At 47.7% G+C, this 17,931-nt stretch overlaps 1 protein-coding gene across 4 annotated transcripts in view; it reads right to left on the bottom strand.

The window, feature by feature from the left end:
• Window positions 1-17,931, bottom strand: part of SHANK2 (SH3 and multiple ankyrin repeat domains 2) — a 712,956-nt gene that overhangs the window by 610,239 nt on the left and 84,786 nt on the right. For all 4 annotated transcript variants that reach the window (XM_027856171.1, XM_027856170.1, XM_027856172.1 and 1 more), the window contains exons 4-5: window positions 3,734-3,937; window positions 1,549-1,620 (exon numbers count right to left, since the gene is read on the bottom strand). In XM_027856171.1, coding sequence (XP_027711972.1) covers window positions 1,549-1,620; window positions 3,734-3,937 — 276 coding nt within the window. The remainder of the gene's footprint in view (window positions 1-1,548; window positions 1,621-3,733; window positions 3,938-17,931) is intronic.

Below are 17,931 nucleotides of genomic sequence, written 5' to 3'. Positions count from 1 at the left end.
GAGACAGAGAGTTCAGTTCAGATGAGATTCTTGCTCTTCTGGAAATCACAGGTGAATATGGAGGGCATGAAATATGATGATATGATGAAGATAACACAAGACACTCTGACGCCCATCTGCCTCTTCAGCCTTATCTCACACAAGTCCTCATTTACGCCTTGTACAGCAACTAGAGGTAATTTGGATATGAAGTGGATAGAATGCTGCACTGGAGCTAGGAAGACCTGAGTTCAAATCCAGCCTCTGACACTTACTAGCTGTGTGACCCTCAGTAAGTCACTTAACTTCTGTCTGCCTCAGTTTCTCCATCCATAAAAATGGGGATATAATTGTACCCATTTCCCAGGGTTGTGAGGATCAAACAAGATCATATTTGTAAGGCACTTAAGCACAGTCCCTGGACCTTAATAAACGCTTGTTCCCTTCCCTGCCTACAACACAGCACAATTTTACTGACTCTCAGACCTTACTGAGAGATTTCCTTCCCCCACACCTTTGTCCAAACCATCTGCCATGTCTCTTTTGAAAGCCTTCTTTTCTTCCAGGCCCAGCGGAGGGCACCTTCTCCAACTCTAACCCTGCGGAAAGCATTCTCCCTCTCCTCAAACTTGCCAGGACCCCCTTGTCTCCTTCCTCTGCTCCATCACATTCCATCTGTCTGATTTTATATTAGCTGGGGATTGGCAGGATCCTCCTTCTGGAGCTCTCAGCAACTCAAGGGCAGCGACTGCCACCTTTCACCTTTTTTTATCCTTAACAGGAAGCTCAAGAACAAGCACACAGTAGGTATTTAGGAGATGTCAGATGGATTGACCTATTATCCTGGCATCACAGACACAGACCGGGAAGGTAGCAGAAAGGCCATCATTTTACAAAAAAAGAAACTGAGGCTGAGAGGAGATAAATGATTTGTCGAGGGTCACTCAGCTGGTCTGAGGTGGGATATGAACCCAGGTTTTTCTAACTCCAAGTCCAGTACATCAAGCTGTTTCCCAAAGGACATCATAGGGAATGTTAAGGAGGTGCTCTCTACCCCAAAAAGAACTTCTGCTCAAGAAATAAATGAAGAAAAAGAAAGGAAGGAAGGAGGGAGGGAGGGAGGGAGGGAAGGAGGGAGGGAGGGAGGAAGGAAGGGAAAGAGGGAGGGAGGGAGAAAGAGAGAAAGAAAGAGAGAGAGAAAGAGAGAGAATGAGAGAGAGAAAGAAAGAAAGAAAAAGAAAGAAAGAAAGAAAGAAAAAGAAAGAGAAAGAAAATTCAGCACTTAAAGGGCTCCTCTGAAAATGTACACCACCTGGCATATATAGGAGGCGCTTAATAAATGCTTGTTAATGTTTTTTGTCTTGTGTTACCAGCACTCAGCATAGAGCCTAGGACACCAGTAGGCACTTTTTTAATGCTCACTGACTAGTTTTCTTTTTTGTCTTGTGTTTTGAACTCAGCACCAATCCTGGAGCCTAAATGTCTGCTCCTTCGTTGATAGCTACTAAGGGGAAAGCACTCTGAGATTATCCAAGTCCACTGAGGCCCCATCACCTAGAACCAACCCACCTTGGTATGGAGCTTGGCCAGCTGCTTCTCGTCCAGATTGGCTTGCTTGTACACCCGCCTTTTGTATCGGAACTGAGAAAACAGAAACCAGATCAAACAGAGAACATTTCACATGGAGGCTTTGTGGGAAAGGTGAGACAAAAAGCCGATTTCATTCCTATCTTTCCCTCACACACGCTGAGCCTAAAGAAAGGAGGGATGTGGGCACGCAGCCAGAAATCAATCTTGTTCCAGGGCGCCCCCAAAACATCAGACTCCCAATGATTCTCCATAAAGGACTCATGTATCCCGGAGGTGATAATCACCTTGGTAATCATTTTCTCTAAAACATTCAGAGTTCTGCTTTTTCGTGCCCCTCAACAGCTGAGACCAAGCCTGGTCTGAGAATCCTGCCCCATCCCCAGCCCTGGCTTTCAGGACAGGACCATAGGCGTTTGACTCTCTGGTTCACTGACAGCTCACACAGGAGCATGCCCGTCATTCATGTAACAATTCACGGCACACCAGAAGGCTCTGGGAAGCTCTTTATGGATGGGACGTGTCCTTCCAAACACGGAACCCTTCCTCCCATGTAGCAGCCTTCTTAATTATTGCTGAAATTCAGAAGTGTGTGAGGATCATTGTGCTGGCCCACTTCATCAGGCTTACAGTGAGCTCTCCACTCTGCCTGAGTCTCTCAAAAGGCTATGACCTGGGATTTTTGGTTTGCCTTTGTTTTTGTTTTTTCCTGGGAAATGGAAATGATTCCATGAGGAAAATCCTTCCCTCTTCCCAGCACTTTCCATGTATCCCAAGCACCGTCCGGGAGGACAGATGGTGGACACGAGCTTAAAAATGGACCGTGGTCTGCTTCTAAAGTAACTGGCCTCAGATGGCAGGAAAGCTGAGCCTAGAAATCCCAATACAAAGAAACCCAAAGTACTCTCTCTAAGATAATCCCATTCTTTCTACCCTCCTCCCTTTCCCCTGCCCTCCAACACCCAACAGTGAGTCACTCAGGACAAATCCAAATTCCTTTCTCGCCAGGGATCCTGTTTGGGGTAATGAAATCCAATGAGGGTTCTTGTGCCTCGTTTATTCTGGCAGACCAGGAAGTTTCGAGACAATTCGGGAAGCACCCGGGGAGTTTCAGGGCAGAAGGGGCGTGGTTATTAATCTTTAGCCTCATTCTTCTGCTCAGACTAGTGGAAGGGAGTGGACAGGTCCACAAGGGCTCATTTGGTGATTTCCCCTTCTCATATCACAGCAGTTATCACAACAGTGTAGGTGAACACATTTCAATACAATTTACTGAAGGGCTGTTATCAGAAGAAGGGATTAAGCAGGATGTAACACAGGAGGGTTTGTGGGGAGCCTACTGGGGAAGGACAATTGTTTTCCTGAAGTAGAGGAGCCAGCCTTGTGTCCCACCTGCTCTTCTGACGAGGCTGAAACGTGGGACTGATGAGCCCAGACCACAGAACAGCATTGGCTGCTCCCACAGAGACAGAGGCCACACTCGGGTCCTTGAACAGCAAGGGGGAGGAAGGAAATCCCTACTACTGACCAATAACCAAGAAGCTCATCAACCCATTTCTGGGGTGACCAGCAGAATCACCTAGGAATAAACGTGGGCGGAGAGAGAAAGAACCCCAAATTCAAGAAGGAAGAGAAAAACAGCTTCCCCTGGTACTCTCAGGGGATTGGGAAATTTGGACCCAGGCTCTCCTTGGGCCCCTGGCCCCAAGCTCCTTCTCTGGTGAATTTGGAAATTATCAAGAAAATCCAAATACCCCAATAATAATCCCAATACTAATGATGGGGGTGAATTTTACTAATGATGGTGGCTTTTAACATTTGGAAAACACTTCACATATATAGTTCCGTTTATTCTTACAGTAACCCAGTTAGGTAAACGCCGTTGTTGTTCCCATTTCATAGATAAGGAATATAAGACACAGAGAAATTTCATTTAAGTGACTTGCCCAGGATCATACAGCTAGCAAGTATCTGTGGAAGGATTTGAACTCAGGACTTCCTGACTGACAGCTTATCCCATAAAGTGTCTTTTTCTTTCTAAGATAGTCTTCCCACCTGTCTCGAATCTGGAACTTGCATGAGGTCCAAAGGACTCAGCTGGGGCTTCCCCCCCCTCCACCCCCCACCAGGGGCTTTAATCTGATCCTCTTTTCTACACGCTGGATACCTCCAGAGAAGGAATTCCTTTGGGCACGTGCTGTGGGTACTCCCTGAGAAGCCGCTCCTCATCCAAGAATTTCCCATCTCGCCCGTTGCTGGCAGGTTGGAACAGCCCATAATTTAGGACGTCTTTGAGGCTCTGGTTCAACGTGCAGAGAATCCGCTGCTTCGCCACCCACACTGACGCATCTGGATTAAATCTAATGCATTTCTGTTAGGGAGGACAAAACAAAACCAAGCTATGCCTCAGTAACTTCTCGGGGTTAGTGCTGCGAGTGAGCGTCCCACGGACGGGGACCCAGCAGCCTTTAGTCTGCCTCCCACGTAAAGGAGTCCCCACTAGGACTTTCCCAAGCGGTCATCCAGCCTTCTCCTCCAGTGAGATCCCGGGGAGCCCATCCCCGGTGGCAGTGACCCGCTCTGGTTTTGGACAGGTCTCGTTGGTGGGAAGTTCTCGATGATACCAGGCCTCTATGCCTTCTGCCCACCGCTCCTGGTTCTGCGACCTAGGATCTAGCACACAAAGGCTCGTCCCTCTCCCGCAGCACAGCCCTTCAAACACTTCCCCAAGAACCTCCATCTTCAATTCACTCTACCTCTCAGGATGAAGGCAGGACTTCCCTTACCACCTGATCCCCTGAACAAACTCCTGTTTCTCAATGTCCTTCCTGAAACACGACAGCCCAGACATTAGTGAGACAACACCCGATTCATTAAGAGGACCCTCGTCCTATGATGCCAAATCCAGCACTCTTGTGGGCAGCTAGGGGGCACAGTGGCTGGAGCCCCGGGCTTAGGGTCAGGAAGACCTGCTGCACGGCCCTGGAGAAGTCACATAATCAATGTTCACCTCAATTTCCTCAGCTGTAAAATGGGGATAATAATAGCATCTATCTTTGAGAGTTGTTGTGAGGATAAAAAATGAGATGGTCATTGTAAAGCACTGACCACAGTGCCTGTCACACAGTAGGTGCTACATAAATGTGAGCTATGATTATTACTAGAGCCATTTTCACCGTGCCACTTCATGCTTCCTGGGTTCAAATCCTGGCTTTTCCACTCCTGTGTGACCTAGCATCTTTGGGATCATTCTACATATCCCATATATCCAATCAGTCATCAGGCCTCGTCAGTTCTCCCCCCACAACACATTTTGTGGTCAAGCCCCGCCCTCTGCTCATGTGGCTCGTCTCCAGACTCATGGCGGTGGTCCACAGGAGGGCATTTGCTGGAAAGTCAGAGATGTGGGTTCAACTCCTGCCTCTGCCGCTACCTGTGACCCCCTCCCCTCATCTGCAACATGAGAGGCTTGGACTGGGTGATTTTGGAGGTTCCTTCTAGCTCTAAATCCATAATTCTACGGACCCAAAGTGCGAAACCTGTCAGGGGAAGTAAATGAACCCATCTGGATCCATTCAACTGATGGAGCTTTCAGCTTTTCTCCTCACCAGCAGGATCTTCTCCACAGTCATTACAGGCACAGGAAAGAGCACTGAGCATGGCAGCAGCTGACCCTGGGTTGAGGCCCAACTCCGTCTCCAGCTTGCTGTGTGACCCCGGGTTGCTGACCTAACCTCCCTAAGTATCAGTTTCTTTATTTGGAAAACGGAAGCACCCACCTTGTGGGAATACAATTGGAAAGAGGGTTTTCAGACCCTAAATCACTGATGAAATGGGAGTTAGGATTATCATTTCCCCCAGTCGGCTTCTTCCGTTAGGTTTTAGGCTTCTTGAGGGCAGGGACTGTCTTTTTCTCATCTGCATGCTCAGCACTTAGCACAGTACCTGGCACATAGTAGATAGCTAATAAATGTTTATGGAATTGAATGATCGTCCATTAAGGTTAAATGAGTGGGGCAAATGCAAATCAAGCTTCCTGGCAACTTTAGAGGGACAAGTGTGAACTGGCATGGGAGGGAAGAATGCCCTGGTCACCAAACGGAGATGCCCCCTGCCTACACAGCAACACAGATGACACAGAGGCTTTGGGTCCTACTCTAGTTTCCAATCCCTGTATATTAGGTACCCACTGTCTACACTGGCTGAGCCTCAAGAATCCACCATGGTGAGGACTTCATGGAATGGCTACCACCTGTGCTGCCTTTAGAAGGAAGATAGTGGCCCCTTACTCCTCTAAAAGTTTCTGGTTCCTTAGATGGGCAAAATGAAAAGCCAACGGCACTCGTCCTGGGGTAAACAAAGTCTGCACCTTGGCACCAGATGATCTCGTGAATTCCCTAGTGTTCCATGTTCATCCTAGAACCCAGCACCCTGACATGGGAGCTGCCGCCAGGAGTACACATGTGGGCCACTCTTATTGTCAAAGGATGACCCCATGTGGAAATCTGGAAGGATAGCCTCAGAGCGTGTCAGGAAAACAGAGGCCCCCATCGCCTAGTCAGCTCAGCACCCCTGCTCCCTGTGAGACCAGAAAGCCCCACAATGGAGCATTGGCACATGCAGAGGATGTCCTGAGTCTGAAGCACGGCCCACATGTGAGCGACAACGGCATCTCAGGCTCCATGTCTGCTAACTGCTTCTCAAGTGAAAGGTCAGCAGATGTGACCGGAGCCTCTCTTGCACCTCCTGGCCCCCTCACAGGGATCTCTCCGGCAGACCAACTGTCCTACTACCACAAAGCTAAGCAGTGTGCTCATCAATGGCCTTTATTCTATGAAAAGCCATACTAAGAACGCTGGGCAAATGCCCAGGGTCACGACAGACTAGGAATCCCCTTTCCTTTTATCTTCTCCAGGACATGCAATCCTCATCTCACACCAGGCCATTGTTGCGGACTTTCCCTCTTGCCTCTGGAGGGACCAAACTATAGACAGCACTTTAAGAAAAAGTCCAAGAACATGTGAGTGGTGCTACACCTGGAGCCCTCCCCCTCCACAAAGGGGCAGGTTGAGGGTGTCTTCTCAATGCTCATCATTCAAGTCCTGCTGATCTTTATGAATGGCTTCCAGATTGACTTTATAAAATCAATTTCAGGCTCATTTAGAGTTAGGAGGGCCCAGAGAGATTCATCTAGTCCACTGCCCATATTTTACAAAAGTAGAAACTGAGGCCAAGAAATGGGAAGAGAAATTAGGTCACGATCATAAAGCTAGGACATTGGACCCAAGCCAATATTTGGACTAGATCCTCTGACCAAACACAAAGCTGTTTCCATGACCACCCAAGATTTCATGGAGAGTTCTTTAGAAACAGCCACTGAGTGACCTCACAGTGGAGTCTGGCCCAGCAATTCACACAGGACAAATGAAGTGGAGGAAGGATGTTGATTGCTCAGACTATGACTTGCAGGCATCTAATGATGGAAAACTTCTAACAGAAAGAATCCAAAGGAGGTCTAATCATAGCTAAGAGCTGCATGCAGCCATGCAATGAACATTTCAACAGTCATGCCCAAAGTGAAGAGAACAGTACCCCGTCACATTAGGCTGGTCTCTAGGGGGAGGCTCCAGTAATCTTTCTTAGGACTTACGGTGTCTAACACTTTTAGGCAGGTAGGTAGTGCAGGGAATGGAGTGCTGGGTGGGCCGGGAGTCAAAAAGAGCTGAATTCAAATCTAATCTCAAATACTCACCAGCTGTGTGACTTTGGGCACGTCACTTAACCCTGCCTGCCTAAATTTCTTCAACTATAAAATGTAGATAATAATAGCACCTCCCTTCCAGTGTCATGGTGAGGATCAAATGAAATAATGATTCTAAAGCACTTAGCACAGTGCCTGGTACTTAAATCCTCCATTCCTCCCTCCCTCCCTCCCTTCCTTCCTCCTTCCTTCCTTCTTTCCTTCCCTCCCTTCCTTCCTTCTCTCCCTCCCTCCCTTCCCTTTCTTCCTTTTTTCTTTCTTTATCAATGACTTGAATGAGGGCTCAGCTGACATCCCTTGCAGTCTGCTAGAGGGCACAAAGCAGAGGGGCTAGATTTACATGCTGGGACAGAAGAAGGATTCAAAAAGTTCTTGACAGGCCAGAATGTTGAGCCAATTCTCCTTCAGGAATTTAATTCAACAAATATGTATTCATTGCCTAGTATGCACAAGCCCCTGGGCTTTAGGCTGTGTAAGAAACAAAATGGAAATACTCATCCCCCCCCCAAAAAAAAATAAAAAATAAAAAATAAATAAACAATTTTAAAAAAAGAAACAAAACGGGACCATCTTCATGGAGCCTCCATTCTAATGGAGGATGAGAATAATAAGATAAAAATAATACAACCAGAAGATGAATGAGGAGGAGGAAGGCAAGACACAGACAAGGGGCTTTAGAAAAAAAAAAATCTAAGAAAGGACAAACTCTTTCATCTGAGGGAAAGGGGTAATCAGAGAAAGTTTCTAGGAAGAGGTGGAACCTGAAATGATACTGGAAGGAAAAGAAAAGTTTTGATGAGTGGAGATGAAGAAGTATACACTTGAAATGAGAGATGGCCACTATGAATGAAGAGGCCATCTGTGAGGAAACTTAATAAGGAGAAATGTTAACTTGGATTCCGACAAGTCAACTTCCCAAATAACAGATGGGGGAACCTCTGGCCAGAGAGCGCTTCAAACAGAAATAACGTGGGGGTTGGTGTGTTTAGAAGGCAACCTGAGCTCCAGACGAGGCACTGGTGTGACAGTGGCCCCAGCGGGCTACCTGGAGAATGAGTGAGGTCATTATCACGCTGTCTTCTACACTCTCTAACTTCACCTGGAGGATTAGCTGGAATTCATTGCACCATATTGTGGGAAATGAGCTGGTAATCAGGATGGTGAAGGGCCTGGGGAATGGGCTGAAGGCACTGGGCATGATTAGCCTCAGTAAGAGGAGGCTCAGAGAAGGGCATGAGCACGGCCTTTAATTATCTGAAGAGCTGTCTCATGGAGAGACTAGGTTTGCTCTGCTAGTACCAAGATGGGAGAACCAGGAGCAGTGCACAGACAGTGCCTGGCACATAGTGGGTGCTTAATAAATGTTTACTGATGGATCGAGATAAAGGAAACCTTCCTAATGATTCAGGTTGTCCCAAGGTGCAATGAGGTGCCTTGAAAGGGAGTGAGTTCTCCACCACTGGGGTTTGCAAGCAGAGATGGAAACTTGTCAGAGATGTTGTTGAAAGCACCCGGGCAAGGCGACCTCCGCAGGAAGAAGCAAATGCCCTTTTGAAGGACAGTGGCCAGAAGACGTGGGTTCCGACCTCAGCTCTGACCGCCTCTCCAGGCCTCCATTCCTTCCTCAGGAGCGAAATAAAGGGGTCGAGCCAGACTTGGCACGGCTCCCCTGCAGCCCTGACCATCTTTGCTGTGCCCTTGACAGCAACTTGTTTCAAACAACAGCTTTGTACAGAGTCTTTCAGAGGGAGAAAAAGAATATCTGGGTGACCTTGATATAGAACATTTATCCAATCTGGGATAATTAATGCAATTAAGGAACTCCGATTTGTTTTTAATTTAGCATTTATGCTCTGATATCGGATGGAGTTGAAATGAGAGCGGTTACTCTTTTCTTTCGTTTTTAGATAAAAAACGTCATCTGAAAGATAAATGCTCACTGAGGAGAAGCCCAAGCTGCATCCATATCTACTAAGAAAATATCATTTTCATCCAAAAATAATTGTTACTGAGATCAAATCCATTTCCTGAAAACCAGAAAGCTTTCTCTGTCTTCTACTTTTTTTTCCAAAATGTTTCTGACCTGGATAAATTGGTCCTAAATGATCGTGGGATCCCAGATTTAGACCCAGATGACCTTAGAGGACATCTAGTTCAATTCCCTCATTTTACAGAGGAGGGAAACTGAGGCCCAGGGTAGTCAAGAGACTTGCCCAAAGTCACAAGGGAAGTAAGCAGCAGAATCAGGATTCGAACTCAGATCCTCTGTCTCTAAATCTGGGTCTCTTTACATCATCTCCTTGCTGCCTCATGATACTCCCTGAAGAGTCAAACACCCCTGTGGGGGCCCATTATGTCACTGAAAGATGAGAACAGGTTATTTTAGGATACCTGCATAAGCTATTTTTGAAATTATTACTCAGCCGTATCCTACTACCCTGGATAAAACCCATTCTCTCAGAAAGGGCAGAAGGCAGCAAGCGTAGCAGCAGCTAGTGCGTGAACAGCGCTTACTTCAAGGCAGACAAAGGGCTTCGTCAACAGTAAGGACTGGAGCCTGCTAACCACACTTGGATGGAGGTAGGCACCACGCATTTTCTTGTCCCCATTTTACAGACGAAGAAAGTAAGACCCAGAAAAGTTAACTGACCCATCCACAGTCACACATCTGGGAAACGTTCTTAGAGGCAAGATTTAAACCAGGTCTCTGCTCACCACAAGGTCACTGCTTTTTCTACCTCCCCTCACTGCCTCACAGGAGGACGACCCCAGACGTCAACCATGAGCCTCACGTCCCCAGAAGGTGCTAACTAGGTCACTCACTCACTCATTCATTCAACACGCATTTCTTGGGGACAGGCTCACTACATGAAGAGACTTATGGGTAACATAAGTTTTCTCCACCTTAAGATGGGAAGGCTGAGGCACTGAGAGACTGCTCAAAGCTGGGACCAGACGTCCTATGGAAAGTGACACACAGGAGTCTCCATGGAGGAACAGAGGCGATGAAAGAAAGTGCAACCCAGGGCTTCATTAAAAATAAATCAATAAATATTGATGATTCAGAGGAAGCGAAATGTCTCAGGAATAGGGTGAGCCCTGAACTCCATGGCCCTGAGAGTGCTGACATTCTTCACTCTGGTGTGGGATGTACGGGGTTGTCCTTCTACGGAGGTCCCTGACTCAGTGGCTGCCGTGGCCCCTGAGCCCTCAGAGAAGCTGCCTCTCCTCCCTATGACCCTGGTCCCCTGTCAGTGGGGCCTGTAGGAACTCAAAGGGAGGAATGAGCCCAGGTGCACACCAAGGGAAATGTTCTCTCTCAGGTCCACAGAGAGGCTGCAACTGCTGGCTAGACCATCTCTTCCTTATAAAATATTAACCTAATGGGTAACAAAAGAAGGCATTGAATGAATAGCATTCTGACATGATTCACAGAGGAGAAAAGGGAAGGGAGGGAAGGAGGGAGGGAGGAAGGGAGGGAGAGAGGGGGAGGGAGAGGGAGAAGGAGAGGGAGAGGGAGAGAGAGGGAGAGAGAGAGAGAAGAGGGAAAAAAGGAGAAGGAGAGAGAATGAAGAAGGGGAGGGGGAAAGGAGGGACAATGGGAGGGAGAAGAGGGAAGGAAAGAGAAGAAAGCACAAGAGAGAGGGATATGAGAGGATGGAAGAGGATAGGGAGAAGGGAAGAAGAGAAGAGGGTTAGAGGATGTGGAAAAGGACAGGGGGGGAGGAGAGGGAGAGAGGAATAAAAGAGAAGGAAAAGGAGAGAAGAATGAAATATGGAAGGAAAAAAAAAGTTCCATGGTCTCAGTTCGCATTTCGTTCAGCTAGGGTATCAGCACACCCTAAGGAGTAGGACAAAAGGGAGAAAAGGGGGGAAAATGAAAATCCCAGTAGTAACTGGCATCGCTCTTATTCTGAAGGTGAGAAAACTGAGCTACAGGAAATTGGAAGGAATGTCCCCCCAAGAAGAATCTGACCAATACTGACTGTGTGACCCTAGGCAAGTCATTGAACCTTATGGAGAGGCTTTCCTCTCCAGGGAGCGCCCTACACAAGAGAATCACACATCAGAGCAAAAAATCAAAAAACCAAAAATAACACGATGGTCTTCCAAGACACACAGTAAAAGGTCCCCTCCCCAACAAGAAGCTATAGGATGTCACAGCCAGATTAGAGGCCCCCCACCTTCCAGTGTCTGTCTCAATGGTCAGGGATGCTCCGAGGGCCTAATTCTTGCCCAGATCCCTGCAGAACTCCAGCCCAAGCCAACGGAGCCCAGGGAGAACTGACATCGTCAATCTCTTCCCCACCCTAAGGACACTCCCCGTAATGAATGCATGTGTGTTGACTGGCACAAACCAGAAGGCAGAGCAGGGAATCAGCCAAGGTATTTATGACAATTTGAACTGATCCCAAAGTAATGAGGAATTCCTTTTAAGTGGTTCAGAAGAAAGCAGGGGAGGCAAAAGGAGGAGGGCAAAAGAGAAGGAAAGGGCTGGGGACCAATGCACCCATCTACAAAGGTACCACCCTGTCCCTGTCTACAGGAAGGTCACTCACTGCCACCCGCTGCCAGCGCCTGGACGTCTGGTCCCACTCTGGAGGGCTGAAGGTGAGGAAGGGAGCGAAAGGAGTCATCAGCATAGTGATGACTCAGCTTAGAACAGAGCCTGGCATATGGCAGGTACTTAATAAAGGTTTCTTGATTGACTGAGTCCCATACTCATGGAAGAATCCAGCCACCTAGTATGTGACAGAGACAGGGCTCACACCATATCTTCCTCATACTGCCTCTCATCCACAAACTAGCGCCAGGGAGAGGGCCCAGAGCCTGTGATTTCACTGGGGCTAGGAACGTCCCTACTAATAAAGGGCAGGCGCCTTCTCTGCCATTTTTAAGTGTAGAAGGTGCACAGAGCAGTGAAAGGTGAAGTGACTTTCCCAGGGTCACACAGCAAGGCTGAGATGGAAGCAGGACATGACAGCAGGTGGTCTTGGGTCCCAGGCAGGCTCTCCATCCACTACACCAAACTGCCGCAAAACATTAAAATCAGTTAACACGATTCAATTAAGGGACAGAACAACCTCAGTCCAAAACTATTGTCTAATGGCTCTCGTGGTATGTGAGTCAAGTTGTAGATATCTGCCTCAGATAATATTCAGGCTTACAAGGGGTCTTACGTGTCATCTCATCGGAAGCTCACAAGAACCCTTGAGAGGTAGGACCTATGATTATGCCCATTTTACAGATGAGGAAACAGCGCAGGAGAGGTCAAGTGACTTACACGGCTCCTAAGTGGATTTGTACCTGGGTCTGCCTGCCCGCTAGTCCATCATTCTATGTCCTAAACCACGATGCGGGCTCCAAATTTCCTCGAAGGCTCCAGGCATCAGAATCCATCAGGCTGGGAACCAAGAGAGAGTGGGTAACGCTGGCCGGCACCAGGTTGTTTGGCTCCCGAGCCTACCCTCTGCTTTGGCGCCCCAGGGAGCTAAGAGGATGTTAGAGGTAAGGCAGCTGACCCAGGAACAAGTGACTGGCGACATTTTATCTCCAAAACACTCTCGGCAAAGTAGAAACAGCTTTGGAGGTGGTGTTCACACCAGCCCACCCAAAGCATCCTCTGGGCAGTGGAGTGGAGGCAAGGCTCAGGGCGCGTCTGAGGATTCCTCTGATGAAAGAGATCCCATGCTAAATTCATTTCATGAGTCACCAGCAATCACTGTGCTTTTAAAAGGCAGCAACCAGAAGCCGGGCACATAGGACACGTGGGCAGAGCCGCAAATGGGTCCAAACGTTCTGGAAAATCGTGTGGAATTCTACAAGCGAAGGCATCTGACTGCTTATCTGCTTTGGTCTGAACCCAACGCCAGCAGACCCAAGACAAAAGGAAGGGCCCCATAGGCAGCAGACTACCCTGAACAGCACTGGAAACAAAGAAGCCGGGCATTGACTAGGGCGTGGATGAGGCAACATAGTGCGTTCCTAGGAACACATCGCTTTGCCGTGATCGATTCTGAGAAATTTGGGGAAATCTGTTTGATCTGATAGCAAAGTAGAGAGAACCAGGCTAAGAAAACAGGGATAGGCTGCTAGGGGAAGCCACAGTGCACAGAGTGCCGGGAGTGCAGTTAGAAAGACAGGTTCAAAGGAGGCCTGAGACCCGTAGTTGTGGGATCTTGACCAAGGCACTTAACCGCTCTCTGCCTCAGTTTCCTCATCTGTAAAACAGGGATAATAATAGCATCTACCTCCCAGGGTTATGGTGAGGAGCAAATGAGATAATGATTACAAACGGCACATAGTACTCTACATAAATGTCAGCTATCATTGTTATTATTATTACTGATACCTCCGAGTATGGATCCATTATCATGTGGCCAGACAGCCGTTTCCCACATACAACCTCCAGATCGTCTAGCACCTCCGGATCTTTGCACAAATCACCCCACCGGGCAGGAAGGTGATCTCACTACTCCACAGCCCAACAGAACCCCTAGCTTCCTGCAGAACCCAGCTTCGGTGGCACCATCCACACGAGGCCATTCCTGATTTTACCCTCTCCCCCCACACTTAGCACTTTTCCTCTCTTGAAAATACTTTGTATATATTTTGTTTTGATCTGTCTGGGCACACAGCATCTCCCTGTCCACCCCAGGAGAACATAAGCCCCTTGAGGGTAGGAAGAGTTTTCTTTTTTTAATTTGTTTGGTTTGGTTTTTTTGTTTTGGTTATTAGTGCCTGACACATAATAGGTATTTAATTTAGCTTTATTGAAGTCAGCTGAATAGACATAATGACGACCATAATGGATATGAAAACAACAGTAAATGACATCTGAATTCCTCTTCTATGAAATGAACAATCGTGGTCCCAATAGACCAATGAAGTGACTATCTCTCCTCTCCTCTAATACGGTTGGGTCTAAGGGGGCCGAATGCCACAGATTTTCACAGAGGTGGTTACTACTCTGTTTTCCACAGGATGGGGTCAAGACAGGGGGTACAGGCGAGATTGGGAGAGGAGAATATTAGTAACTCACCTGTACTGTAAAAAAAGAAAATCAATAAAATGAGGGCAGCATCTGGTACCTGTACATCCCTCTAGAAACAGTAGCTGCAAACCATCAGGGACCTGGCTTGGTTTCATTCCGTTGGAGCAGAGTGAGAGATGGTTACAGAGGCGGAGTTGAGGGATGGGGTCCTCGGCTGTATTATGTTATAGCAGCTGAAAGGTGGTGATACTGTCCGGGCAAGGGCAGAAACCAAAGGCAAAATGCAGGAGACCCAGGAGCACACGCACCATCCCCAGGATGACCAAGAAACGTGGCCAAGTGTGAGGAGCACGGTGACTTACATGGAAGGTGAAGATGCAGGGGTCATGAGGCAAATCTCCCTCTCCCCCTCCCTGTTCTCTCCACGCTCTTTCTCTCTCCATCTCCTTCCTTCCTGTCCTCTCTCTCCCCCTCCCTCCCTTCCTCCTTCCTTCCCCCCCTTGTCTGTCCCTCTTCCTCTGCTTCTGTCTCCTTCTACCTCTTTTTCTCTCTGTCTCCCTCTGTCTTTCTCTGTCTGTCTCTGTCTCTGTCTCCCCCCACCCCTTTCTCCCTCTCCCCTAATTGAGTTTTACTTTTACCTCTGCAAATCCCAAGGTCATTTTGAAACCAAGCTATCTGACAGGCCATTTTATACAAAGCAATGTATTAGGAAGGTGCTTGCCTCTCTGTCAGTGACAGATGAGGTCCCCAAAATGGGAGGGCATGGAGGTGAGGAGATGCTGCCCTTGGGGCCAGTGCGAATCACTGCGTTCACTAAGAGGCGAGATCATCAGACAGCACACGATGGATGGTGTTGAGGATTAGTCAGAATCACGTTTGAAAAGATTCTCTAAGGACAAAACTTCCATCTCGAGGAAAACAGCCATCTCAGCCCTTCTCTGGCCCGGAAAGGAGGCTTGGGGCAGTGATGTTCTCACTGAGACGTCTGATTCTACTCTCCCCCGCAGATTCCTCCTGAGACGGCGTCCCTCTGTAAGCCACACACAGAGGAGCTGCAGACCCAAGCCACCATTCCAGGAAACATTAACAGACCTGCAAGATGTGTTGACTTTGGCACAGGAAGGGGCTTTGTAAACAGGTGAGACAAGTGTGGTTTTTCTGAGCCAGGAATCAACATAATAGAGAGCATTGTGAGCTTGGAACAAGGAGCTGCACCAGAGAACAAAGGGCTCCCTCCACCCACCTGTGCTTCAGCCAAACCCAGGTATTGGGTTGGATCAGGGCCATCAGGCCCCTGGGCCACAGGGATGGGGCCTGGAGCCTTCGGAGCACCTGTTTACTTAACCAAAGTAGAGGAAGAGCTGAGAATGCAAAGCCTACTTACTGTGCCCTCAGTCAAGAGAAGATTTGGACAGGACCTAGTCCCTGCCCTCAGGCAGCCCACAGTCCCTGGCCTTGGTAGCTACACAGGACCTCGGAGCTCACTTGGCCAAGCCCCTCATTGGACAGAAGGGGGAACTGAGGCCTAGAGAAGGAAATTCCTTTGCCTGTGGTAACACAGGTAGCAAGGGACAGAACTTCAGGGTGTAGGGGAAAATACTTGCTGATACTTTTTCCCATCATGACAACCTTTTACCTTCCTATCTGGGGACCTACCCATAACAGTCATGCTTTTCCCAAGAAGGCTTGAGTCTACTCAGAAAGTGACTTCTTAAACCCAAAGAATAGAAGCTCCCTCATCCCTGACTGAACATTCTCTTAGTTTGGTCTTTTCTGGCCTGAGGGAGGCCTCCAGGCAACGGGGATGCCTACCATAGCACTAGAGGCCATTCAGGACAATTTCCTCTCCATGAAACTCGCTGGTCATTGGGCTTAGCAAGAGCCTCCTCAGAGGAAACAATGTGATAGAACATCCAGGGAAACGAATGGGATCTCAGACCACGATGAAGGGCAGTGTCCAGGAGGAGAAAGGAGAGAGTCCTACTGTGTGCTGTCATGGCTAGACCTCATCTAGAGTCTGGTGTTTAGTCCTAGGTGTCACATTGGAGGACCTTTCATTTGTGTATGTTTATCCTCAGTGCCTGGCCCATAGCAGGCACCTCATACATTCTTTTTCCTTCCTTCCTTCCTTCATTCCTAGTCGTGTGAGCATATGCAGTTCACTTGACTTTCTGAAGTATTTCTTCTTCTGTAAAGTGCTGATGCTGCTTCCTGCAGTAACCCCCCCCACCCCCCCCAAGGGCCATTATCAGGAGCCCCTGACAGGAAGCTTCCTTGAAGAGCTCCGCACATTTTAAAGGACCATGGAAACTGCCAGCAAGCACACTGAGGTGCCCCTCCCTTCTGAACTAATGGCTGAGTATCAGGAGCTCCCTTCCGAGGGGATTTACAGTTTGTAAGGCACTTTCCTCATGCCGGGAGGTGGGTTGGTGGGTTATTCTCGTCATTTAGCAAATGAAGAAGTAAGGTTCGGAGAGGTAACAGGTGATTCTGGAGCTCAATGGGATTTCAGAGGACATTTCATCCAAGACCCTCATTTTACAGAGGAGGAAACCGAAGTAAATGACTTGGCCAAGGTAATAAAGGAAGCAAGCAGAGTCAGGATTTGAACCCAGAACTCTGATTCCAAAGCCATCACTCTCTTTGTCCTTGGTCAGGCAGCCAATCACTCCACCATCAATCACTTACTTTGTACCAGGCATTGTGCCAAGCAAAGAAAGACAAAACACTCTACCCTCTAATGAAAACAATTATGTAAATCCAAGATGCCGGCAGGACGAATTGGAAGTAATCTCATAGGGAAGAAACTATCATTGGGGGTCCTTGTAAAAGCTCCCCTTCTTGAGGAAGATGAGATTTAAGCATTAAAGAAAACCTGATGGGATCATTGTCTCTGGTCTCAGAATCCCCCCATGAGGAAGACTGCATTGCCTTTCCCAAGAGAAGTCAAGGCAATAGAGACAAGGTGAAAGGAATGTTCAACTGGAAATCCAAAGAGTTCTTAGCTGGGTTTCTCATTTCCAAGATTCCAAAGGGACAAAGAATGAATTTGTTGCAACTTCATGCTCCTTTGTCTGTGTGACTGGATTCAGAAAGTTCTTTGGCCTCAGTGTCCTTCTAACTATATGAGATAATTCAGTGACTTTTCCCAAACTGCTGGCACATCAGAAATAGACTCAGAGATGATTCATCTCATGATAGACACAGGGCTGCAGGGAGCCCAGGGCATGTTCAATCCCATTATTCCCTAAATCTGAAATCAGGAGAGAACTTTGCATTTAGGACATCATTTCCTAGAGTTCATAAACAGCCCTGCTTGGTGAGTTTGTTAAACCCAGGATTTCACTGAATTCATCTTGTAATATAACATGTAGATTGTAAATTGGATTTAGTGGAAAGAAAATTCTGAATTTAGTAACTGTGGATTTGGGATAAAATTCTGGTTCAGCTCTTTTCTAACTTCATGACCTTGTATAAGCTGTTTCCTCTTCTCTCTCTCTCTCTCTCTCTCTCTCTCTCTCTCTCTGAATTTCTTCAAAGTATAGAATAAAAGGGTTTGATGGAGGAAAGCGGCTATTAGTTTAACAAGCATTTATTATGTGCAGTGGAT

The sequence above is a fragment of the Vombatus ursinus genome, unplaced genomic scaffold (genome assembly GCF_900497805.2).
Source record: "Vombatus ursinus unplaced genomic scaffold, bare-nosed wombat genome assembly UNPS02011369.1, whole genome shotgun sequence".
Lineage (NCBI taxonomy): Eukaryota > Metazoa > Chordata > Mammalia > Diprotodontia > Vombatidae > Vombatus > Vombatus ursinus.
The sequence above is the reverse complement of the archived record's forward strand: the minus strand, read 5'-3'. Positions and strand labels throughout refer to the sequence as shown.